General features: G+C 40.5%; 3 protein-coding genes and 1 long non-coding RNA gene across 16 annotated transcripts; 2 read left to right on the forward strand and 2 right to left on the reverse strand.

Moving 5' to 3' along the window:
* Positions 1 to 154: 154 nt before the first annotated feature.
* rbm17 (RNA binding motif protein 17) lies at positions 155 to 8,319 on the reverse strand. 3 transcript variants are annotated; one of them, XM_026327454.2, is made up of 14 exons: positions 8,178 to 8,319; positions 7,724 to 7,871; positions 7,438 to 7,554; positions 6,950 to 7,116; positions 6,597 to 6,709; positions 5,991 to 6,041; positions 5,469 to 5,607; positions 5,022 to 5,173; positions 4,404 to 4,454; positions 2,854 to 2,930; positions 2,490 to 2,588; positions 2,337 to 2,409; positions 339 to 443; positions 155 to 246 (listed from the first exon to the last, which is right to left on the reverse strand). In XM_026327454.2, the coding sequence occupies exons 2-13, from the start codon at positions 7,844 to 7,846 to the stop codon at positions 340 to 342; spliced, it is 1,266 nt and encodes a 421-aa protein (XP_026183239.1). In that variant the 5' UTR covers positions 7,847 to 7,871; positions 8,178 to 8,319; the 3' UTR covers positions 155 to 246; position 339. The 3 variants fall into 3 exon arrangements, with proteins under 3 accessions (XP_026183239.1, XP_026183237.1, XP_026183240.1); XM_026327452.2 differs by having other exon boundaries at positions 155 to 443; XM_026327455.2 differs by lacking the exon at positions 4,404 to 4,454 and having other exon boundaries at positions 155 to 443.
* Positions 8,320 to 8,438: 119 nt separating this feature from the next.
* Positions 8,439 to 13,399, forward strand: il15ra (interleukin 15 receptor subunit alpha). 3 transcript variants are annotated; one of them, XM_026327456.2, is made up of 7 exons: positions 8,458 to 8,810; positions 9,497 to 9,697; positions 10,402 to 10,431; positions 11,384 to 11,506; positions 11,885 to 12,055; positions 12,295 to 12,373; positions 12,508 to 13,399. In XM_026327456.2, exons 1-7 carry the CDS (start codon positions 8,735 to 8,737, stop codon positions 12,566 to 12,568), a joined length of 741 nt encoding a protein of 246 aa, XP_026183241.1. In that variant the 5' UTR covers positions 8,458 to 8,734; the 3' UTR covers positions 12,569 to 13,399. The 3 variants fall into 3 exon arrangements, with proteins under 3 accessions (XP_026183243.1, XP_026183241.1, XP_026183242.1); XM_026327457.1 differs by having other exon boundaries at positions 8,653 to 8,810; positions 9,497 to 9,687; XM_026327458.2 differs by lacking the exon at positions 11,384 to 11,506 and having other exon boundaries at positions 8,439 to 8,810.
* A 325-nt stretch (positions 13,400 to 13,724) lies between these two features.
* Positions 13,725 to 25,314, reverse strand: fbxo18 (F-box DNA helicase 1). Its single transcript, XM_026327451.2, has 21 exons — positions 24,946 to 25,314; positions 24,497 to 24,664; positions 23,705 to 24,378; positions 23,314 to 23,450; positions 22,825 to 22,972; positions 22,523 to 22,704; positions 22,360 to 22,428; positions 21,450 to 21,541; positions 20,576 to 20,744; positions 19,798 to 20,017; positions 19,604 to 19,691; positions 18,266 to 18,361; positions 18,039 to 18,175; positions 17,723 to 17,819; positions 17,445 to 17,611; positions 16,922 to 17,015; positions 16,628 to 16,819; positions 15,912 to 16,037; positions 15,640 to 15,746; positions 14,431 to 14,556; positions 13,725 to 14,281 (listed from the first exon to the last, which is right to left on the reverse strand). Exons 1-21 carry the CDS (start codon positions 24,962 to 24,964, stop codon positions 14,120 to 14,122), a joined length of 3,270 nt encoding a protein of 1,089 aa, XP_026183236.1. The 5' UTR covers positions 24,965 to 25,314; the 3' UTR covers positions 13,725 to 14,119.
* On the forward strand, positions 16,720 to 24,201 carry LOC113142430 (uncharacterized). 9 transcript variants are annotated; one of them, XR_004463039.1, is made up of 9 exons: positions 16,720 to 16,854; positions 18,238 to 18,356; positions 20,360 to 20,484; positions 20,597 to 20,694; positions 21,227 to 21,330; positions 21,419 to 21,599; positions 21,959 to 23,482; positions 23,733 to 23,980; positions 24,076 to 24,201. It is a non-coding gene; the product is annotated as an uncharacterized LOC113142430 (long non-coding RNA). The 9 variants fall into 9 exon arrangements; XR_004463040.1 differs by having other exon boundaries at positions 21,959 to 22,732; positions 23,286 to 23,980; XR_004463034.1 differs by having other exon boundaries at positions 21,959 to 23,980.
* Position 25,315: the final 1 nt, after the last annotated feature.

Here is a 25,315-nt window from a genome sequence, read left to right on the forward strand (position 1 = left end):
CCTGGGGATGTGTTAACACCATTGTGGACCTGTGTTATGTCAGAAAAATTCGTAGAAAAACTAGGCTTCTCAGTTACTATGGACAGATCCACAACATGATTTTTCCAAGCTTCAAGTTGAAGTTATGATTTTACTAGAAAGGGTCAAGTCAACATAGTTGTAGAACTTTATTTTGAAATAAAGGTATTTTCATCACAGAGAAAAAAATCTACAGGAGGGAGTTGTTGTCACCACTATGTTCAGACACTGTTGAGGAAATATAAAAAAAGTTTTATGTACAATTGCGGAGATGCTGTGTGTTCAAAGTGTCTGTTGTTCACCGAGCTGCCCGGGCTGACCTCAGACCTGCTCGCCAAGGTCCAAAATACGAAACTTGTCTAGATTGTAGAAGCAGGCTTTGACGACTCTCCCGCCAAAATAACGTCCATTCAGATCCACAACAGCTGCACAAGAGATAGACAGACAGACAGTTAAGGTCAGAATGTACTCAAGTGCACAGATAAAGCTTTCAACAACAGGATAGCACTGAAATATCACAGAAACCACAAATACCCCATTCCAATACTCCTCTGTGTCCCAAAAAGCCCTTTCAATAGAATTACATTAAAATATACATACATTTAAAATGTACAGCCCATCCATACAATGAGGTGCTCTGTAGACATATGTGTTAGCTTATACAATGTGTGACTAAGTGCTGTGGAGTGCATTAGCTGTGGTTGGGGGTGGATATGCAAGACTGACTTTGAAGTCCTCAGTCTGTAGAAATGGGGGGTGATGGAGGTCTGGTAAGGAAGCTGAGCTTCAGTCTGTTTGTACAGGATTTGGCAGCTCAGTATCTCTTCCCAGTTGGTGGGGGGGGGGGGGGACAAACAGAGCCCACAATAGCTTGTGTTGTGATTTCTGCACCAGGAAGAGGGTGTTAAGGATCCACAACAGTTCTTTTGTTATGTAGACTGGTCTACCTAAATCTCCTGTAGTCGACAATGGCTGCTTTGGTTTTTGTGGTGTTTATGAGGAAACTGTCGTCTCTACACTACATAACCAGAATAACAAGGGTTGCTATTTCACTGCATTGAAGCACATGCAGCTGTAATTAAGGGACCGTGAGATTTTCTCTGAATCCATCCAGTGTGCAGCGACGTCATGATCATCTCTGTAGCTCCATGATTATTTCTCCCTGAGTCTTAGCTGCAAAATGGCAGCTCTACAAAGAAGTTCTGCTTTTGAAATATCATAAGAGTCGTTGCCATTGTTCTTTTGATCTCATTCATTAGTAGCAGAAAATATGTGGCTGTAATGACACATCAGTTATCTAAAAAAAGAACACAAATACACAGTACAAAGAAACCCAGCATTGTTTTAGCAGTACCATTGTTGCATTAGAGTGGAACTTTTTTCCTCTAACTCTCAAGGACATGCCCATGTCTCTTATTGTTAGAAAAAAAAAAAAAATTTGATTTGTGAAGTAAACAGTTGAGAAAATTAGGGTAAATTATGCCACAGTGTGAGCGATAAAAGGCCCCGAAAAGAAAAACAACTCTGCTTTGACTTCTCGTTCAGTCTGGGAAGAGGAAAAACGTGACATTAATGTGGTTTCCCACCATATTTATGTCTAGAGGCAACGTGAAGTAAATGCTTAGTTCTTACACACACAAATGTAACCTTCCTGTAAAAAGGACAACTGAGATACACAGCGTTCACTGCGTCCTCTCAGTCATGGCGTTGACCTTAACAATCTTATCTTGCTCTCTGCAAAAAAGCAAATACGAGTATTTTTCAAAATGCTGAACAATTCCTTTACCTTGAATAGACCTTCCCTCCTGGGAGCAGTGAAATGTGTCATTATCATGTATAGGAACATAAGCTGCGACACCAGTTCTTTGAGCGTCTGTCCTGCTTCAAAAAAGCTGTGATGTAAGCGCAGTTGTGCCGCTGCCACAGGGGGTGGCTGGGATGCTGGGCCATATATGATGTAACACCACAGGGAGCCAAGTCTCACCTTGTTTCTGATCTGGGCCAACCCATTTAGAATGGGACACACTTTCACCCACACTATCAGAACAGTTATACAATGGTGGTAAATTGATTCAATGACATGAAGTTGATCTCCTACCATGACTGCTTACATATAGAAAGACAATGCAGGCAAAACAGTGTGAGCTTCCTGGAGCCATGTGACCCATGTTGAAGCAACACAACCTGATTCGGATGTTTTTACCAAGTCAAATCTGCTGAAATGTGAGATTCGAGTTTCAACTGTCAAATGACCTGTGCTGATTATTTGTTTGTGGTTCGTTCAGGCATTGAAATGAGTTGTAAAAGAAAACACTGACCTTTGATGGCTGACTCTACCCTCTCAAACTCCAGAAATATCCTGACAGCTTCATCGTCCGGCACATCCGCAATCTGAGAAATGAAGTGTGTTTTTGTGAGTGCCCTGTTCGGTCACTTCTATGTAGTCAAGCAGTGTGATTCACATCTCTCACCTCAAAAATGACACATTTAACCACTTTGCCGTATTTCTCACACTCTTCTTTTGTCTCTCCCTCCAGGTCTTCATCCACCTCTCCTCGGCCCACCATATTCTACGAAACAGACACATTCACATTAGACCAACTAATTCACTGCAAAGGGTCATGAAATCTGGTTCCTCAATTTCAATTTTAGTCATTTTCTAATGTACAAATACAAACTAAAGTTACCAGTAATATACGTGTGAGTAGTGTTTCAATTTTCTTATTTCTGACTGATTTCCAGAACTGGATAACACTTAATGATATACTTTGACAATGTTGAATGTGCAGTGTTTGATATGTTTGGTAAAATATTTGTAAAACCTTTACTTCGTACCCTGAGCAGAACCACTTTGGTTGGGTTTTTGAGGATCTCTGTGAGTGGATTTGCGTCTGTCTTCTTGGAGGAGTCCGCTGGTTGGATGGAAACAGACACAACAGGTACCTCTTATTTTTTCTTTCCTTAAATGTATATTCGCATGCTGCTGGTGAAGCTGGATTGAGCAACTCAACGTGTGGAACAATGATGTTTATCGTACTGTATCGTTCAAGACAAGGAGCTTGTTTCAATATGTGACAAATGAAACAATTCAGCACGTTTTGTTCAAATTCCATTGTTCTGCTGTGGGTTGTTGAGCCAATGTGATATCTTATTTTTCCAGTTGTCACGCCAACCTGTTTTCATAATAGCTTAAACTGACACTTTAGCTGAGTTATGCAGTACATGCTGCTGCAAGACTACTACAAGGGTCACAAGTGCAAAACGAGTTAGTATTCTTGGACTTCTGACTTATAGATGAGGAGAAAATGTCTTGCTCAATGAAACACTGAAACATATACACAAATACAGAGCTGAAACTATTAGCTGCAGCTCATTTATATCACTGCGGCTAGGCTAAATAACAAACTGAACTGTATCACCATAAAAAAGGATTTACTGCAGTAGACTGCATTAGTTTTAACAAGGTGTACCTAATACAATGGCAACTGAGTGCATGCCAGTACACAAACTGGTCCACAATATAGCAATCTAGTTTGTGTTTGCATACTTTGGTGTCCAGGTTTCCAGAGGCATATAGTCCAAGAGGGAACTATATTCTCTACACTCTCATTCTGCACAGCACTGATAGAAGGGCTTAACTCGCTCAACTGCAATGACGATATCCAACCATGACATCTAGAGGCTAAACGTGAACACTGCATGCAGCAAGCAGTTGATTGTACTGTCCTAATTACACAGTTATATTTGTTAGTAAATTAATACACATCATGTTTATGCATTTCAGCTTGTGTATTTTCAACCAGTCACCTATACTATACTATTACAATACTATATTCAAGAAAGTGAATGCGTGTATTTTCCAAGCCTCTCAGGTATGTCGAAATGTGTATTGTGGATTTAGATGCATAGTATCATTCTTAGATTAGGAGAATAGGTTAGAAGAATCAGAAAACACTGAAAAGTGCTGACTTCAAATATTTGATAGATGCATGCAAGCCTGAATCAGAAGCAGAGCAGCTAGAGAGGGAAAACAAGGGTGAATTACAGTTCCACTTAGGCAGAAAAAGACTATATGAAGTAGGGGGAAACCCATTTATGTGGAAAGAAAAGTGAAAATGGATCAAAATTAAAAGTCAAACCACAAAGTGAGAACAGGCTGCAGCATTAGAAAATGTCAGGATTAGCACATCCAGCAGAAAACCATGCAAAACTATTCTACCCATTGCCCTGTCACATCTTAAAATATAAAACCGTGACATGCATAGATAAAACACATGCAAAAACACACATTTTTCTACAAAAATAATTAATAAATAATAACAAAATTAATAAATGGAACAGCAAATTCTACGTATGAGAGATAGGAAATGGGAGTGGAGGCCAACCTGTACAGCCTCCGCCTGAAGTCTCAGCAGCACCTGACTGGCTGGACCCTGCTGCTCAGTCACACACACACACACACACACACACACACACACACACACACACACACACACACACACACACACACACACACACACACACACACACACACACACACACAATGGAAAAGTACAAAAACATGCACACAAGGGGAAGTAAAACATGAAACTTATGCTGAAATGGGACTGCTGACAGATACAAAACAAGCGCTGGAACAACACAAGTAAAAGTCATGTTTCATGCAGTTGACAGGTAAAAATGTTTTGAGAGCAAGCAAAGTTAAAGGATGAAAAAGTGACAAAAAATGTCTGTGAACCCTTTGGATTGATCTGGTTTATAAAATGTGACCAGACACAAACACACAGTACTTTCGCTATTATCACACACAAAGAATTTAAATATTTGATGTCTTTACAAGACTGAACACGTACATCTTCACAGTGCTGGGGGAAAAAGTAAGTGAACCCTGGGATGTAATAACTGGGTGTAACTAATTTCAAAGGGTTCACTTAAATTTTCTTGGCAATGTAAACAGTGATCATGCCAGGAGAACACTGACAGCAAAAAATAGGTGCCCTTACGTTTTTCTGCAGCATCACCTATGATGATCTTTCCACCTCTCTTGCTTGTCTTCTCCACAGACAGAGCCGTGCTGAGACCCTGCTCGTGCTTCCCCAGACCCTGGCCTTCTTTGAAGCCATATTTCTGCATGATCTTATGGGCCACTGTTCCTCTGTGTGAGTAGACAGGAAGACAGGAGCAAAAAAAACAAAAAACGAAAACAGGTTTAAAAAGTATGATAATTCAACCTGGTTGTCACCACTGTAGTTTAATTAATATCACACTTCTGTTAGAGCCATAAATAACTGAAATAATAATAAGTCCATGTTTGTTATCATATTTAATGATGTACTGCAGTAACTGAGAAAAGTCATACATCTTCGGAACTTAAGTTATATTTGCGTATAAAAAAAATTCATTCTAAAAATAAATTTCTTAGTGTGTGTGTGTTTATGTGTTCAACCCACCCCATATTGGCCAGGAAGGAGCTGGTTGGTCCAGGTGGTGAACGTGGCCGGTCTGAGTCTTCATATACCGGTGGAGGGATGGCGGCCTTCGAGCCTCTGGCAGGACGACTTTCATCCTCGTAGGAATACGAAGACGAGCCTAAAACCACGATAAGGCACAATCGCTTACATCTACTCCTGTACTATGCAGCTCAAGCAAGTTTTCAGTTCAATTCTCAGTTCTAGATCATCTTTATTTTTGCAAGCTTGCATAAAATTTATACTTGACATGTTTAAGGCTTTGTATTTACAGATGATCAGAGATGACTCTCTTGGTCAGCATCATAAAAAAAATCCCAAAAGAATTTTTACATTTGCCCACACAAATGGCTTCAGTGGTCAGAATTTAAAATTAAACTAAGTCCACTAAAATTAAGTTAGATTTTCAATGATCTAACCAAATTCCTTTACTATTGTTTATTATTGCTGAGCTTCCGCTGCTATTACTGTTCTTTGATTTGTTAAAACTGACAGGAAACATACCATCCCTGTCCACCAGTGATGAAGGAGGAGCGATGGCTGCTCCACCCATACCTGGGAAAAAAAGAGAAACTCAAGAGTCAGACAAGTGAAATGTCAGATAATAGTTTTTGATTGGTAGAGTTATACAAAACTACAAAACTGATTGTATGGTCTCAGATATCTCTTCTGTCATTGAATTATCATAGAATTCCATAAGACTAAAGTATTTTGTAGTTTTGTTTCCCTTTATAATCCCAGTGAATATCACATAAGGACTGTTGAATCAGCTCAGGCTCTACAATAGCCATAATGCACCCTGTGACCATAAATCAGATGTAACAAAAGCACAAAAACTCCCACAAAACAACTGTGAGAAACAAGCATACAGCCTGTGTTTGAGGGGGGAAAAATTAAAATGTGTTGGTTTTGAAAAGCAAAATCTTTGGTTTCAAATCAGATAATAGTAAATAGCCACACAAGATCTGACATGACTTACAATGACTGGTTTAATTTAGATCTTTGAGATTAACTGGTTTTATCAAGGTCAAAACATCCCAGTTATATTCTCCATCACTCAGTGTTGGAGGTACTCCTAAGTCTCCATGCCAAGTGGTGGGCATTACTCACTTCGTTTCCTCCTCTCTTTCTCATACTCCTCCTCCTCATCTGAGTCACCCTCTGTTGCCGGGAAACGAGAGAAACCACTTGGAGCTCCTCCATCGTGTCGGTCTTTCCTCTTCCTGCAACACACCAAGTTCTGTTCTGAGAACTGTTTTTCTTTAGTTTCTCACAAATGACCTACAGTACTTTGAAAAGACAATGAGCAAACTGATTAATTCTGTATCATTCCTCATGCATCAAGAATAGATCGTTTATTCTGTACAATCGTTGCCTCCTACATTGTGTTCTTTTTTTTTTCACATTGAACGCCTGAGGCTGTTTTTAATGGTGTTTGAGCAAATAAATGTGCATGTCTGTACTTTTCTCTCTCCTCAATCTCCTTCTGCCGCTCCTGTTCCCTCTGCCGCTGTTGTTCCTCTCTGTGTCGCTTCATAACCTTCTCATAGTCGTTGGGGAACATTGGGTCGTACTCGTCTGCGAGCGGGATTAGCACGTCGCTGGATGAAAACCCAGTAGGCACAGCATCCTGAAACAACCACACAGGACAAATCCAAAACATGAGCATGAGATGATTTCCTCCGATGCATGACCTAATCACTTAAGCAATATTGAAATATGGACATGAACATTTTATTGTAAGTGCAAAATGTAAAGTCCTTTGGTAACTGCATCATAACCCTACACACTGTTTTGTATCATATTATTAAAATTACATTCAAATATTTTCATTTCATGCATCGTCAGATAGGCTCCAGTAGATATAAAATGAAAAATGAAACACTTGTTTTAACTTAGCAGGCCTGGATTTCAATAAAACCGATGATCATGTTCACTGCAGAAGACTGACCTTGAGTCCAGCAGTAGTCTGTGGAGGAATATCTGTGACCTGTCGCTCATCACTGGAGCCTCCTCTCTTCAGGTCGATGACAGGAGCCAAGACAGTGGTCTGCTTCATCCGCTGAGTCTACACACACAAAACAATCGGAAAGAGCCCAAATGCAAATCACGCATTGTCACTGTGACCTCATGAACTTTCATTCACTTACTATTTATGTATCTCCAACCTGCCAGTCTCCTGTGCCAGCCCCGAACCCCAGCAAGGGCGGGCGCTAAAGGAGACACACGGGTCTTACCTTGGCCTGGGTCAGAGCCGCCTTCTTCACCTTCAGCTGGGACTGCAGCAGCTTGAAGTTCTTGGACCACCCTTCGGTCTTGGTGTCACTGGCAGCCACACCGAGGTCATCATACAGCGACATTGCTGCTCCTGACCGCTTCTCTCACCTACGAACACAGACCAGGCTTTCACTGATTTACTCTAAACGGGCGCCACAGGCATCATTGTGAGAAAGTCATGTGTTAAGTCAACAGCGTTGACTAACTAATAAACTTCACATTTTATAACTGAGCGGTTTTATCCAATAAATTTAGTTAAGCCATTTGTCGGCATTTAGCTTTATTCTGACGAGGCCAGGGGACAGTGGATGCTAAGTTAGCCAACGGGAGCTAAAGCCGACAGAGCTGCCTAACTGTCTATTCCTGAACGAACCGGACTAAACATCATATTGTTTCAACTGGTGTTCAACCTACCAGTGTGGGAAATATATGGACATTAACTACACGTAAGTCTCTGGAACAAAAAGCTCAGACTGCACATTTGATGTGTAGCTCCTCGCTGTACGCAACGGAAGACGGTAAAACAACAACAAAACGAGGCGCGACAGTCCACGACATTTGGCGACATCTTCCGCGCTCTCGCCATCTAGCGGCCGGATGACCGTCGGCAGATTATATTGTCATTTTAATGCGTTATAAACGTGAGATTTGTGTTTTAATGAGCATATGAGCGCGTCTATACAGTGACTGTATTTGGAGAATACACACGGAGTCAAGTGTGGACGTTGTTTTGTTATAAAACTACAAACATGGCGTCTGTAGCTTAACGATTGCAGGCGTAGCCTATACAATCGTAGCACACGTATTACACATCATTTCTTAATGATTAGAGGAGTGGCAAAGTGGTGAAAGTGAAAGCGTGTGGCATAAGAGAAGAGAAAGAAAGTGCGAATAAAAGCGGCTGGGAGGATGGTCTTTACCGGCCCCGGTTTGCTGGGTGAACATGTTTTAATTCTACACAGAGCGGTCAGATGGGTCTGGCTTCTCTCTCCGTCTCGGTCTATCTGATGGCCTGTCTGCTCGGGGCTGCGCGCTGCTCCAGCGGCGGTAAGTACTTCCAGAAACAGCAGGAGCTCATGTTCAGGACTGCCCTTAAATAATCTTCACTTTGACTGTATACGTCTGCTGCCAAGTGAAACATAACAGTGACTCTATTGTTATTGTTTTCTAGTTTTTGTTTATTTCTTTTTCAGTTTTTTTTGTTTGTTATTTAAAAAAAATAACTTTTATTACACGGGCTGCCACGGTTTGTTTGTGGGGCAACAATGACTCATTAAACAGCAATGATACATTTAAATTGAATTTTCTAATGGGAAATAATTTCTCTTTTTTTGGGGGGAAATCAAAATTCAATACATATTTCAGCCAACAATAAAAATACATGTTTTTTTTTTCTTTTTTACAGGAAATGTCTCATGCATATGCAAATACTCATCACCCAATTGATTCTGTGTGACACCCAAGACCTAGAGACTCAGAAGTCTTTTTTTCTAACAAACTCCTGGCAGCACTAGGAAACTACATCCTTTTGAATCTTGGTTAGAAGTGAGAAATAGTCTAATCACAAGTGTTTGACGCTGTACTGATCAATCGGAGCGTGTGCTATAAAACAGATTGTGGAAATAGTGGAAAAAGCAGAATATAAGATCACTCACATTTCCTTGCTCCCTGTGTGTGTGTAGGTATTTGCATCCGTGCGCTAATGTGCTCATATGATGTGTGTTTATTTCCAGATGACATGAAATGTCCGTGTCCAGACATCCCTCTAAAGACTCTCACTCAAGAGCCCCCAAAGACCTGTTTCCAAGTTGGGAAGACTTTTCGCTACACGTGTGTGGAGGGTTACTTGAGGAAAGTGGGGACGTCGAATCTCATCAGATGCCGGGACAGGGACGGACTTGTACAGTGGTCCAACTGCACGCTCGTGTGTATACGTAAGATCTTTGTGTTCTTCGTTGTCACATTTTGAAAACTCACTTTAAAATCCACACTAAGTTTGCAGAAGTCACAGCTCCCTGAGTGAAGCAATACACCAAAAAATATATCATTTTGTTTTTGTATCTTTTTGCATTACGGTGTGTTTTTCAGTGATAATCTTTTGATACTCAGCGTCACTTTTCATCAGATCCCACAGCTCTTGGCCTCTTGGCTCAACAGTTGAGGAGCTGACACTAAATTTAGGTTATGGTTTTTTTTGTTGTTGTTGTTTTGTAAGGCAGAAATTTTTAAAAAATGTCTCATGCTCAAGTGGTTAACAGTGCAGTGTTGTCATGCAGATGTGTGGGCTGAGAGCATACTCTTTGAGTGCTCCACTCAAACTAGTGAAAGTGGTGTATTATAAAGAAAACCAATATGTGCATGCCAAAGGTGTTGCTGTGTTTCCAACTGCAAGAACCACATCTGAATGAGACCTCCTATCCAAAATGTCTGTTGTAATACACTCCCCAGCTAAAATAACAATGACTACATGAAAGACACAAGGGAACAATGTGAGAAATGAGCAATTGACCTTTCTCTTAGCAGCACCAGCTGGAAGGAAGTCATTTTATTTTTCCCGCAACTTATTTCTGGTTTATTCATAGTTTCAGGTTGCGGATGAGCAATAAACTTGTCCAACTTCTCATCTATTGTGTTTCAGCCCACCCCGGAGCAAAGAGCACAAGAACAAGTAAGTGCATCTGTTCATATGAAAACATGTGAAAAACAGCCATAATTTTTATATCACGTGTGATGCATTTCAAGTACCTCATTATGCATGCATTAGTGTGGCTGTGTACGTGTGAGCAGCATGGATGTAAACATACACTTCATTTAGATTCTATTTGATCTATTTTTTAATGTTTTTTGTTTATTGGTCTTCTGATTTTACTCATAACATGTATAACTACTGGAGATTAAAAATAATAGTAAAAAAAAAAACTACTAATATTAATGAGCCCTGAAGAACACTACATCTGTCTTGATCATTTATGTTAGTGGTGGTCATAGTAGTAACAGCAGCCTCAGTTGGGTTAGTAGTAATAATTTTAAGCAGCAAATATTAGTAATAGTACTAATATTAGTAATAAAAAACTACCAAAGGGTTGCTAAGTAGCATTTCTTCGTACATTTGACTAAGTGCAGTATAGCTCATCCAAAAGCACAGTGAGTTACATGTTTGAAACAGGAAATTTCTTTTTTAGGGACCATCACAATAAAGTCCAACATGCAGCTGTACTTACTGTATGACAACACATATGATGGTGCTGAAAAACATGAGTTACCTCCCAACATCTTCCATGTGCCTTTAGTGAGAGCTCTACGTGGTTATTTAGCTGTAGCACACTGGGTGTATCAGGTTATTTCGATCTGATTTTGTGTATTCCAGCGCTGCCGACTTTTATATCTTGAAACAACGCTGTGGTTATTTTTGTTCCATTCCCAGAAGACCTAAATAGAATTCGTTTTTAATGGTATTTGTTAGACTTGCTAATGTTTCTGGGTGTCTGCTGAATAGGCATAGAGACTAGTTAGTTAACACGTCTAATACATATGAACCTTATGGCTGGAACGTTTAATAACACTAACACAGATGTGATTAATAACAGAAATAAAACACCTTGCTTTTATTGTTTTCTTAGCATCAGCTGCCACGAGCCCACACACAACACACAGTGGAAACGTCTCACCTTCAATGACAGTAGAAGCAAAGACAGCAGAGCCTACCACTGCTGCTGCGCTACACCTGTCTGACACATCACACGGTAAATAGCTTATAGTCGCACATAATGCACTGAAGGATTTTTCTCCCAGGGCTGCTGCTTTAAATGGAGTGAAATGTATGAGGTCAGATTAACATATTTTAACCAATCACACTTGAGCCCACACGAATAAGGTGTGTCTTTAAGATTCATACACACCTTGTCATAATCAAGATTACCCATCAGTCATTGTAGCCAAGAGTATACTATACATTCTTATGTATACTGTAACATCTGACTTGTGTCCCCTACAGTTCATGTCAAGTTTATTGCCAGTGATGGTAATGATGGCACTTTTTAGAATGGATATGGACGTGGTTTATGTGTTAGGAAGAATTGCACTAATGGGTGAATCTTATGCATGCTTTCTGTTCGTCCCAGCTGAGATGGAGGGGACAGCATCAACCTCAACCACCACCCCCACGACCACCATGACCACCATGACCACCATGACCACCATGACCACCACGACCACCACGACCACCACGACCACCACAACTACGCCCATATACAACAAGACAGCTAATCCTTTTTCCAACCTCCCTGTCTACAGTAAGTTGACACTGTAGTTGTGCCAAATGTCCTGCCAAGAAGAAATCCCATCAGTGGTATTTTTAAATGAGTGAATGATGAATGAGGTATTTGAGTAAATCAGTGAAATTCATTATATCTAATTCATTATAAGCTTTATCAGTCATACTGCCGTGTTGCAAAGTTTTTCGAGCAGGAATATGAAGTAGTAGTAGTGTAGTTGTAGGGGGAACATTTTATGCTTTGTATTTCTCCTGCAGGACAAACAGTGGTGTTCGTCATTGTGGCCTTGGTGATCATTGGTGCTTTCGCTCTGTCCAGCTTCTACTGCTATAGAAGGTAAGCTGGAAAAAATGCATAATAGTTTTTAAAATTGTGAAATTGAGTCACATCAGAAGCAAGAGCATGGGTGAAATTCTTGCGCAATCTTTACTGTTTTTTACTGGCTTGTTTTTATCTACTTTATACTCCAGGAGGTCCAGAAAAAACACCCCACTTCAGTTCCCAGAGGAAGAGATACCCATGAATTCTTAAGCGTGGGTTTGGCATTGTAGAGTTCGTATCCCATGACTTCCTTCTGTCATAGATGCCAAAGACAGAATTTTGCTGACAAACGGGAATGTTTCCCTGCAGTGAAGGATGACGTATTACCTCCTCATAGGACTGTAGACTGTGTCGCCCTTATTGTAATGGTTGGCTAGATTTCACAATTGTCTGAAGATTCCTGAATTGAACTTAACCTTTTTCTGATGAGAATTTTACAAATATGTGGAAAAGGAAATGAAGTTTTGAAGTTGGTTTGTAGGAATTGGTAAATACACATTAACAAGCCACAGAAGAAACTATGTGGGTGTGGAAATATTGGATTAAACACAGACCTTTGGGTGTTTTTAATGACATAATGTCCCCCTGCTCAAAAGTCCCAGTGTTCTCTATCAAAGTACTAAGAAGGTTACATAAGTGCCCTTAATAGTAGCTACAGCCAGGGCTGTGGGTGAACAGAGGAAGCAACCATCTTAACACCAGCCTGTACAAACAAACAACTGTACAACAAATCTCTTATGAGCAATTATTCACCGCTACATGACATATATACTGCCTTGCACAGACAGACGTTAAATCATGTAAAATGCTCTTGTGTCCTTCCTTTCATCATGTTTACTGTGACAGTTACATAGATCTTATAAATTTGAGGTGCTTCAAAAGTATGTTTTTAATCCCTGCATGATTATATTGTTATCTATAATAATACTTGAATTAATAAAGTTTATCTTATATGTACCATTTCCCACCAGTTACTGTAATAATTTATGGACAATTGGGTGTTTTTGGATTGATTAAAACTGTACAGCTGTATTTCTCCAATAAGGTTATGATTGATTTTTCTATTGACTGATTCAAGCCTTGGAAAATATCCACCAACATATCTACAAAGAAATCCTGCACTGTGAATCAAATTTTGCAGCATGACTTAAAAAGCATTCCTATCATTCAGTCCTGATATGGCTTGAGGTTGCTCCCCACTGCCACATTTTTTTTATAAGCGCACCATGTTTGTCTTCCTCTGTCCAGATGTTGGCCAACTCTATGTGGAATTAATTCTCAGACTTACCAGTTCCAAATATAAACTTGATTATGGCAAATAAACATTCTCAGAAATGCAGACTGCAGATTTTCTGCTATTATCTAAAATCTAAAATAAAAGAATGACTGTTCGAAGCTGTTTATTAGCCAGAATTTGGCCACTTTACAGTGCAGTCATAGGAGGATTGCTTGCCACATACACAATGTAGAATATTATTAAAAACAACTACCAAAATTACTGCCAATGTGGTAGTATTAAAACAGGTTTTAGAAAGGACAAAGTTGTGTTTACTCATGTGGTCACAAAATGAAAAAGGACATTAACCACAAAACACTTTTAAAAGTGAATAAAAGTAATACAAGTATTTCGTCAGCAGTTATCTGACGAGCAATTAACGTAATCGCTGGTTGTTCGTGTCCTAGTTGCTGCGTTTAAGGTCACCTAGCACTCCTGTGTCCAGGACAGAACAAATGTTTCAGGTCCCTGAAGATGAGCCAGTGTTAGAAAAGTGCCAGCAGCATTTCGTGGAGGACCGGTGGGCCAAGTCTTTCTGGTATTTCAGCCATGGAAAGCACGTCGTCAGTCATGAGGAAGGCAGTTGGCCCGATGCGTGTCCACACACACCTCTCGCACAGTGGGCCCCCCTCTGACACGCCATCCGTCTGAACAAAGGTAAAAGATCAACACAAAAAGCTTTTACAACTCTTGGGCCCTTTTTAGCAGAACATAGTGTAATTTTAAAACATTATAAAAACAGAACCTTCACAAAACACTAAGTAATGCTAGCAACTGATATTTGATATCTTCTTACACATTTCATCTGTCGTTTGCACATGACGAATGCTGAGCCAGGCGTGACACAGTTTGGACAGTTTGGGATGGAGCACGGGGCAGGCTTTATCACAGAGCCAGGCATCTCCGACTTCAGGAAATATTCCTGGACATGACAAGAAGTTGATGATGTAAGAGCAGAAGACATGACAGCTTAGGTTATTGTACCAAACTGCCTCTGAAAAAGGGGACATAACTGTATAGTCCTTTAGTGTACTATTTTCCTCCTTTAGGTATTCTACCTTATTGTACTTTATTAGTAATGTCATTAGAGTTCAAACTAAAATCCTAAAGTAATGCAGAACCAGCCAAATTTGAAACCCTCTGTAGACAAAAGTCGAACTCTGTGCTGCCACTTGACAGAAGAATGAAGAATATGCCTTAGGCTACAACTGGGGCCACAAGGAGTCTGTTATGTACAGATGATACTCAGCTGGCTGAGTGGAGCAGAATGGCCTCAATCCCAGTATGAAATCAATCTGATTCTATTTTAAATTTGTTCAAGCACAATTTCACAACATTATTTGGTTCATGCTTCTCGAATGTCATGTGTCTAACATTTCATAGACATGAAAATAACTGACAGTAACAAAATGGTGTTTTGACATGTCCTAGCAGGAAAAGCACATTACTAACATAAACACAGTTATAGTCAAGCATCAGCCAGTATTTCCCACTAGGTACTCCATGTGAAAAAGCCTACTAGCACTATGTATTTGTGTCACTGGGTTCCAGTGCCATCAACAAAGGCTTCGACTGTACTCTGTAGAAAAAGTACTGATGCCTTATGTGGTGGTACTGACGAGAAAAAAAAAAAAATCCAGCAGAAACTTTTTCCCCTCTAAGAAAATAGAAAGTCTTAATCACACAATACAGTGTGTGTCTTTAATAGCTTGAAGTGAAAGTTCATCATGAGGCCAGCAGTACACCACCTTGGTGTAAAAAGGAGAGATAAAGAACTTTCAGAACTATAGCAGCAGAAGTATAAACACCATGAGAACTGTATGAGAAAATGTCTGAAAAAACAGTGACAGGAGATGAAGACATGTCATCTTTATGAAGAACGTACTTTAACTTTTACTATTTAAAAAGAAAGGAAAAGCTTGAGGAACAAGTAGATCTGATATGGCGGTGGCTGTGATGATGTAATAATCATGTACAGGCTTGAATGAAGCGTGTTAGTTCCTACCCCAGCCATTGTGAGGATGCGGCAGATGGTCTTGGTGATGATCAGCGAGGTCTTGGCCCGAGTCACCGCCACATACAGCAGGTTCCACTCATCATCCGCAATGTTGGCTGAGCAGGGAACACAAGGAAATATATACATCATTTCCTCAACAACTGCCCAGAGTCAAGGTATGAGTTTTTAGACAGTGTCAACTACTCCCCCCTGCCCCCCCAGGGTTTCTGACACCACTGTGAAGTTAGAAGAGAAAAAAGTTTTGTTCAAACAACACTCACCAAATGAAAAGTCAGGACTGTGGTGTAGGTTGTGCCTGGAAGAGGGAACCTTAACAAAGTCGTCCGTGACCATCACAATGTCAAACTCCAGACCTTTGGCCTTGTGGACTGTTCCGACTATGAAGTCTGGAGCAAGAGTTCCAGATACGGCAGGCAAAAAAAAAAAAAAAAGGAGCCATGAATGCAATATACCATTTTTCAGGTGTTTTCAAAAGACTGAGCAGGCTACAGGTTACATCTAAAAAACATAAGTCCTTGAATGAGTAAATGTAGTTATTCCATCAATTATTACCGATCCAGAACCAAAGAAAGAAAAAACACCAAGATTCGAAGTACCGGCTGCTGAGATTTTACCTTTTGTTATGGTCAACAATTCCCTTGAAAAGACCAAACAAAATGTATAGCATTGTCTCTTAAACCGGAGGATTTGTGGATGGGATATTAACTGCCATTTTTTGGGCCAAGAATGTTACCTAGTGAGTCATAACTTTACAGGTCAGCCATTAACTTTCCTTTTCAAGCTGTGGATATATTAATTTGAATGTGCAGTACTTTGAGAACTTTGGCTATATTAAGAATAAACATACTAATGAAAAAACACATTTTAGCTTTTCCCACTTGGGACCAAACTTCACAACTATTTAAGAATGATTATTCCAGTTTCATTCTAGGGAAACCTAATGTTCATGAGTTTTTGCAATTGTGTATGTGTATACCTGCTTTGTGAAAGTTTTTTTCTGCGCACCCATGAAGGCGTGTCACCAACTCAGGAATTCGGCTTCCATAATTTTCAACAATGTTGAGTTTGGTCTGCAGTTCCAAGTCCTCGGTCTGTGTGATGTATGCCTTCAGGGCCCAGAAGGGATTCTGACTTTTATTCGCGAAGAAGCGAATAAGTGGATCCTTAACTGAAGGCAGAGCAAATTCAACATTAATGTCAAAGGTCAGTATTTTTTTTTTCTTTTTGAAATGAAGTAAACAAAGGATGGGTGCAGTTGTATGAGTCTTACATTTTGGTCTTTCTTTCCCTTTTATCTCCTGTCTTGCCATTTGCATCAGCCGCCAGATGTCTAGGATCCTATCCAGGCCGATATTTTTGATATCCTAGAGAACATAGTGCATCTGTAAGCCCCTCTACAACATGGGCTCTGATTCCACTTAGTAGAAATTTATACCGCTCTTACACCTTTCAGTATGAACCTACAGACAACCACCAGCTAGCTTAGCATCAACACTGACTCTCTAGGTGTGAAAAGAATAATTCACCAGTGTATCTTGTTATCTGATGTCACAGTCTAGCAGTTTCCAGACTTTGCTTAGCAGCCGCAGATAGAAAAGTGGTATCTGTTTTTTTATCGACCACAAACATTGCAAAAACATCACACCGTGGATATGATGAGGTTGAAAACTCTTATCACATAAGTGGTGAACATGTCAGACAAGGAGGCATGTTGCTCTTCAGTTTTTCACACTTTCATTTCAGAATAGACAAAACAGAAATGTTTGACTGTGTGCATGTGTATATGTACTCACGCCAATGAAGTGGACACGGCAGTGTGGTTTGGCATCAATCAGCTGGACGGCTTCGCAGAAAACAGTGAAATTGCACCTGCACAAGATGGCTGTCTTTCCCCGGCCAATACTCACACCGGACTTCACAGCCTCTGCAACTCTCTCTGCAGTCTTGTCACATACACCGCCTGTGGAAAAATGTGCAAAGAAAACAGTGGAGATCAAATTCTTTGCTATTATATTAGCTTTCCAGAGCATTAAGCTCATGACTGTTTTGACAAAAAGTTCTCAGAATGTACCCTCCTGCTTTCCTCCTACAAGTATCTTCTGGACGTCTTTGCACACTGAGAGGATTGTGGCACCAACATAGGCGATCTCAGCACCGAACCGAAAGCTCTGAACAAGAAAAGTCCAAACAGGTTCTATTCACTAATTTGGCTGATGGAACATGCCTCTGATGTATGAGATGGGCTGCAGTCTCCTCTTGATCATTAATATTTTTATGCTTGGATACAAAACCGCACAACACATGAACATTGAAGCAACAGTGCTGCTTGGTATAAGAAATGCTCTGACCTTTACACCTGCTTTACTGTGGAAAGGCTACATGTGTACCTGCGTCAGGTAGTAGATGTGTGTGTGATCAACTATCTGCAAGGCGTTGACGGCTCCTTTGAAGGTGTAGATCTGCTGATGTGGATCTCCAACCAGGATTTTCCCACAGCACTGTGACAACAGCACATCCATGATGGCTGGAAAGGAAGAAAAGAAAAAGATCATCCAAATACTCAAAACTCTGCTTTATCCACTGCAGCACGGTGTAACAGCTGCTGGATCATTACCTGGAGTGCAGTCCTGTGCCTCATCGATGAAAAGGACGTCATATTGGTCAGACAAACAGGGTCTGGGGACCTGAAGCTGCCATAACTTAAGGTAACCTGGGAATGAAAAGTCCAGTCATCATGCTAACTCATACAAATAGCGAGAATTTGGAGATTTTTTTTTTTATTTTATATAACCCCATAATATAAGTCACACTTTATAGGAGGGGACTCTAAGTGCAGGAGCCAGGATGCCAACCACTGGCACATATTTTCAGCGTGCCTAATAAGATCCTTCTGGAGAGAGATACATAAAATAATAGACACTGCCTTTTCACTTTGGGACGCTCATTTTAGTAAAGGTTGCCTTTTTTATTGTTAATACCTTGGTGGGTCATCTCTATTTTAATTTCTTCTATTTTTTATCTCATGTCGTAACCTTTCCTGCTGTAACACTGAATTTCCCAGTTGTGGGACAAATAAATCTTTTGATACGTCTGCTTGCAAAGACCCATCACCAGCCACTGGTTGTGCTCTGACTTCCCCACAATAGAGGAACACACAAATAGAGTTAATGTGCAATGGAAAAAAAAATACCTTGTCTATATGTGCCTACACACTAATTATATTAGGCTGTGGTCAGAATGAGTTTCCTATCTACAACAGTCACAGTCACGTCATGGAATTAAACCAATAACCCACTCTGACAGAACGAGGGCTCTCGCATCACCTCTCCCCTCGTCTTTTGTTTCAAAGCACAATGTAACAGGACTTCAACTAATCACAGAATTGTCTCCTACCAGGGGTATATGTGTCATCCCCATGTATCCCTACCCCCAAAATGTAAAGTTATTTAACTCTATATGGTATATACATAGGCTCCAGCACATCCCCGCGATCCTGGTTAGGAATAAGCAGGTATAGATGATGGATGGATGGTATATACAGTGCATTCAGAAAGTATTCAGTCCTCCTTCAGTTAACAAAAAAATATATTTAAGCAACTGTAGTGTCAAGCTGCAACATAACAAAATTCAAAAAACTTGAAGGGGGAATGAATACTTTCTGAATGCACGGTACAATGTGAAGGAGTAGAAAGAGGAAACGATAAAAGGATAATTGTTTAACTTTAAATGGTTCACTGATGACAATCTAAAATCATCATTGTAACATCTATGTAATTCAAATTGAATTCCTTTTATGGTCATTGTATATGAAAATAAAAGGATATATGATATTTTGTTCTTGTTCAATAACAATTGAATTACAATTGGAATTACAAATAAAAAGGTCCAGTGACAACCAGGGCAGAAATTCTTCTAGTATTATTTATACTCATTTCACTCATTTACAACGTACCATCATGAGTCATGAAGTAGGCGTCCACTTTTGTCTCACTGAGATCCTTCATTTTGTTCCAGATCATCTGCGCGTCATTGACAAACAACTAGGATTTCAGCATAAAAGAAATAGTTTTCATGTGATTTTGTAATATTATTTATTCACACCCAACAAAAGCAGTGTGTCAGTGGTGGATTCTAACATGTACATACCCTTTTTTCATCATGGTCTATGGTCTTTCTGATGCGGCTATTAGTTATGTGGGAGTCGGGGACATGTTTGGTGGTGATGCTCTGGTCTGTTGAAGCCATGAAGGTGTTGAGAGTTGTAATTACCACTTTGGCCTTAGAAAAGCCACCACGGCCTTCAGGCAGAACAGAGTTGATAGTGTAAGGATTCAGGTTAAAGGTCAACTTCTTACGAAACAAGTACCTGGGGGAAACCACAGATGCAAACACAGGAGGGTTTTAAAATACAAAATACTACTGAAATAAGAGCTGACAAGCCAGTCTTGCACTCATATACCACTTTGGATACTATCAGAAATATATCATAGACCCTTTCAGTGGTTAAAAAGATGTCATGGTAGGTTTTGTTAGCTGAAATTAGTCAAACATTAGGCAGGTTATGCCTTATCAAAACACCTTCAGACACTTGATTTCTTTCATGTTAGGATGTTTAAAATGTGACGTCACAAATGTGAAACCTTTTGTAAATTTATTTGAAATAATCTTTTTTTTCTCCCTTGGCTGCTCCCGTTGGGCCTTTCCATAGTGGAGCAGTTGATCCTCACAACTGAATGACAGATGCCCTTCCAGACGCAACCCTCTTGTTTATATCAGCACTTTGTTTCAGCTCCAGTGTTTTTTTTTTCTTTGGGACTACACCAGTTTTACAGGGTAATGTTCAAAGATTTTAATATTTAAAATCAATCTGAAATATTAAAAGGGAGCAGGGTAGATTAACAAAACTGATTTGAAACTTTCTGACCTCTTCCCAACATCACTGAAGGCCAACGAGTGAACAGTCTTGCATTGCACGTTCTTGGGGAAGCGACGCTGTGCTTCACGGGCCACAGACTTATTGAAGGCCACATACAGGAAGCGGAGGTGTGGTCGCCTTTCAGCATACTTGATCAGTGTAGTCGTCTTTCCTGTACCTGTGACAGACAGCAACTATCACATCTGCAGGAGTTTGAGTAGTTTCAAAATGGCACATTTAGGACTGAGACATGTAATGCTAAATTTCAAACAGACTTTTCAAAATCAGAGCTGACATGAAGCTGAACAAACAGTTGTAGAAATATGGGTGTAATGGATAAATTGTTTAAAGACAAAGAATGCAGCCCAGGTGATACTTCTGCTTCTATTTTAAACAAACAGGATGTGGTGGAGACTAAAAGCATCATTCTATGGTTTTTCTATGTTTAGATGCAAATGTGTTACCTGTATACTACTTATAGCTCTAACCGGTACATTCTTTTATCACAACCATGTATATTAATCTGTATGTGGACTTTCCACTGCTTAGCGGAGCAACAAATGATTTCTTGTATGACGTACTCAGGACATATCTGTGAGTGTGATTATTGGTCACTGTGTGTCAGCCCTGTAACAGGTTGCCTGTCTGTCACCTCCACAGCCCCCTCAGCTCCCACAGCTAGGATTGGCACCAGTCCCCTCAACCCACCACACGATAAGTGGTCCAGACAATAGATGGGGAGATTCCCAGCAGCAATTTCACTGGTCAGTGAATATATTTTACTGTTTTGTCTTAGATTTATTTGAAAAAGGAATGCAGAATGTGGACAGCTAATGTGGCTAATGAGAGCAGAAGTGGATGTCAGCCCACTAACTCACCATACCTGCAAAAGCTATGATCTTGACTACATGGTCTGTCTGGATGTCGTGGCTGAGGATCTGATGCTGTTCACGGGTCAGATGAATCTGAGGCTGCCTAGTAGAAACAGAAGCACAAACTGCCTGTGAAAAACACCACACATCCTCAGGTAAAGGTATGCATCAATTCAATTGTTAGTTAATTATGTGTTGACTGAGCAATGCAATTAGTAGATTAAACATTAGTACTCAGAAATCCTGTAAACCTTAGGTTTACCAAAAATAAAGAAATAAAAATCATGTGAATTTGGTAAGTTTAGCCTTTTAAGGACAAGAGCCAGCTCACTCACGTTTAAGAGAACACAGAATTTAAATCTTGCTTTTAAATTCTGAACTTCTAGTGACAATATTAATTTTAAAAAGGTCAACAAGTCAAGTCTGTGGTAATGTAGCGTATGAGACACACTTTATTGCTGACAAAGCTTAGGATTTCAGCTGATATAAACTTGAATATTTTCAAATGTAAATATTGCAGATTAAGGCCCTGTGATGGACTGGTGACCTGTCCAGGGTGGATCCCTGCCTTTCACCCAAAGAGAGCTGGGATAGGCTCCAGCAGATCCCTGTGACCCTGGTTAGGAATAAGCGGGTATAGATGATGGATGGATGGATATCACAGAAGAAACTGTCCTCAAACGTGGATACACACTAACAACTATGAAACATGGGATCAGTAGCATGTGTTTGTGTGTCTGTAAAGAAGCCCTGCCTCTTGGTCGCTAGAGCATTTTAATACTTTAAGACTTGCCAATAACCTGAATGTAAAACAAACTTCGGCTCTTGTACCCTTTCGTGCATTGTTTAATTCTAAAGAAATAGGAAACAATAGACACACCCCAATGCATGTCAGTGAAAATAATGTATTTTGGACCTCACCCACTCTCACTGGAGCTGAATGGACCATTCTCCATCAGGTGAAGAACATAGTAGATATTATAGTGCACCCTGAGGAGGAGTAACAGAATAAAAATCACAAGGAGGCTGATAAAGGATGTACTGTGAACTGTGAATGTAAAATGCTGATGCTTGCAGCTGTTACCTGTTATTGATCTGGATATTGTTCCTCTTTAAAGCAAGTAACATCAGGGCCATATGGCTGAGGTACTCTGTGATGGCAGTGTGCGACATGCACCCCCTGAGCAGGGACACCAAGCCCTGCACATCGCCAACATTCTCACTTAAGATCAGTATGACAGCCATGGCTGCGTATGGGTTAGGACCCTGGAAATGAGACAGGAAAGAGAATGAGGTGAAGATTTTAAGTTCCCAAGTGATCATGAACACACTGTAAAGCCCATTTTCTCCAGTAACTGCCAGTGTATTTGTGTATTTGAGCCATACCTCAACGCCAAGGTTAATGCACTTCTGAGCATCGGGAATTCGTAATCTGATGGAGGCCTCAGCCTGAGGAAAAAGGCGATGCTTCTTAACGCATCCCAGAACATCAGTCGGCTTTACCTGTTCCCCGACCTTATGCTGAGCCATTAAACTAACCAAAACACACACACACACACACACACAAAACGTAATTATATATAACTTAATTGAGCCAATTAACTGAAACTCTGGTCTGCACTGAAATCAGAAAAAAAGCTTCAAATTTCAAAGAAAATTAGAAAATAATGAACAGAACTGTCAACTGTCAACTTACTTTTTACAATTAGTCAGCTCAGTTTGACCTTTTGCTTTACAGGGTTCAGTTTGGTGTTTATAAGTGAAAAGTTCCAAAGGTTGCCCATGTCCATATAGCAGTTTGGCAGCCTCCTACTGTGTCAACATTAACGAGACTCTTTGTGTTACAGCGGTCCCCTTAAGGATGTGCAGACTTACACAACAAGGTTTCGTATGCTGTTCTGTGACATTGATGGATCTATTATGCCACTGCTCTTCAAGATGGAGAAGATCTCCAACACTGTCTCCTTCTCTCTCATCATGTAACGGTAGTACTTTTTCTTGAAGGGCACAAACTGTGAAAAAGAAAACACAGCAAATTTAATAGGTGAGCTTTACTTTTTTTTTGTTTCTGTTGGACTGACTGCAATACAACAAGAGGACAAACACAGGGTCCCTCTGTCAAACGTCTTTTTTTTTATTATACAAGACCCTGTTAAAGTAATTTTTCAGTTAGTCGACATCTGTCCAGCTTTAGTTTTAGCACTTTTACTAGATCAATGTTAGTTAACTTCAGCAACATATTTCTTAATATATCTGTATAGTTAACCTTAACATCCTGGACGATGTTCCTCCAGTGACGGCAGACCAGGCTGACACTGCGATAGAGGTCCTGGGCAGGCAGAAGGCACAGTACCTCCCTCAGCACCTCCTCTGGAAGGTCATCCATGCAGCCCTGGGGTTGTAGCAGGACACTGTTGCTGCCCAGGAGCCCGTAGTGGGCATCAGGGAGGGCATCCACCTCATCATCCTCACAGTGACTGTCACTGACACATACGTCAAATTCGTCATCATCTCCAAACATCTCCGCTGTCATTCCCTCCAGGTAATCTACAACCTCCTCCCCCTCTGCCTTAGATTCTGGCACCATCGCAGCAGCTAACAGGCTGGCATCATCAATCTCCTCATCCTCCGTTTCAGAGTCTGGCACCATCGCAGCAGCTAACAGGCTGGCATCGTCAACCTCATCAACATTTGCCACTGGTGCCAATGGGGCAGCTAACAGACTAACATCATCATCATCATCATCATCATCCTCATCTTCCTCATACTCCTTCAAAACCTTTGGTTCCTCTCCAGGGAAACACTCTCCACTGAGTCCATTTGCGCATGTGGAGGAGCAAGGCTGGGAAGATTTGTGCGGACTGGAACGGATGACTCCTGTCACAGAGAAGTAGTTGCCGATGGCCATTTGTTTTCTGGCAGGACTTTCTGAAGCAGATCCTGGTGGTACAAGGAGTAAAAAGGATGACAATTCAGGGGACAGATGTTTGTTTTTAACAGTATTTTGAGTACAGTAAGATCTGGCAAAAAAGCAGCAGAAGGTTTTTCAGTAGATTACCAGGCTTCCATCGCTTGGTGGGTGTCCTGGGGTAAAGCCCCCTGTTGGGGTCACGATTGCCCCAGCTCTGGTTCATGGCATGAGGCTGTGTGAGAGTGTCTGTGCCCTCTCTGCTTCGTCCCAGGTCATCACACTCCTGTGCATTCAGATGCCTCCTCTTGGCTTTCCCTAAGAAACCACACGACAGTCATCCATGTCATGTTAGACTGGCCCTCACACAGTTAGTCTGAAGAAAACACCAGATTTGTCTTTTTATGGAAATGTAAATTCTCCACTTTAATGTTAGTTTAGTATTACTCTGCCAAGTATGGAATTAAAATGGCAGCTAATGTCACTGGTTATACATTGTTGTAAAGCTTATAAAGTAACGTTATGTACCTTTAACTTCAAACTTTGTTACTTTAACCTTCCCCGCTCACGGAACAGACGGTGTTTACTAATTTACTTACATTTAACAGCCACTTCCATCTTCTCGCATCTGTCTTTTAGCACCAAGGCCAAGTGGAAACGTGGCGTTAACTAAGCAGAGACCAAGTCTTATTAAAACCCTCGGACCGAACCGTCTTCGTAACGTCAGGTCCAACACGTTTTGCTAGCTTACATAATTTAGGTTGTATCGGTGCTACGATTTGTTTTCCTTTACATTTTCAGCTGCCAAACTGTACAAACCCTGAAATGTTCCCCCCGCATGTTTGTCAACAATCTATCTGTCCTTTTTCAAGTGAATTAAGTTATTAGCTATGTTAAATGCTTGGAAAACAACACTAAATCCGTTTTCGTGTAGCTAAGAGGCTGTGAAGTTTGTTTTAGTGATGTCAG

This window comes from Mastacembelus armatus, chromosome 23 (genome assembly GCF_900324485.2).
Source record: "Mastacembelus armatus chromosome 23, fMasArm1.2, whole genome shotgun sequence".
Lineage (NCBI taxonomy): Eukaryota > Metazoa > Chordata > Actinopteri > Synbranchiformes > Mastacembelidae > Mastacembelus > Mastacembelus armatus.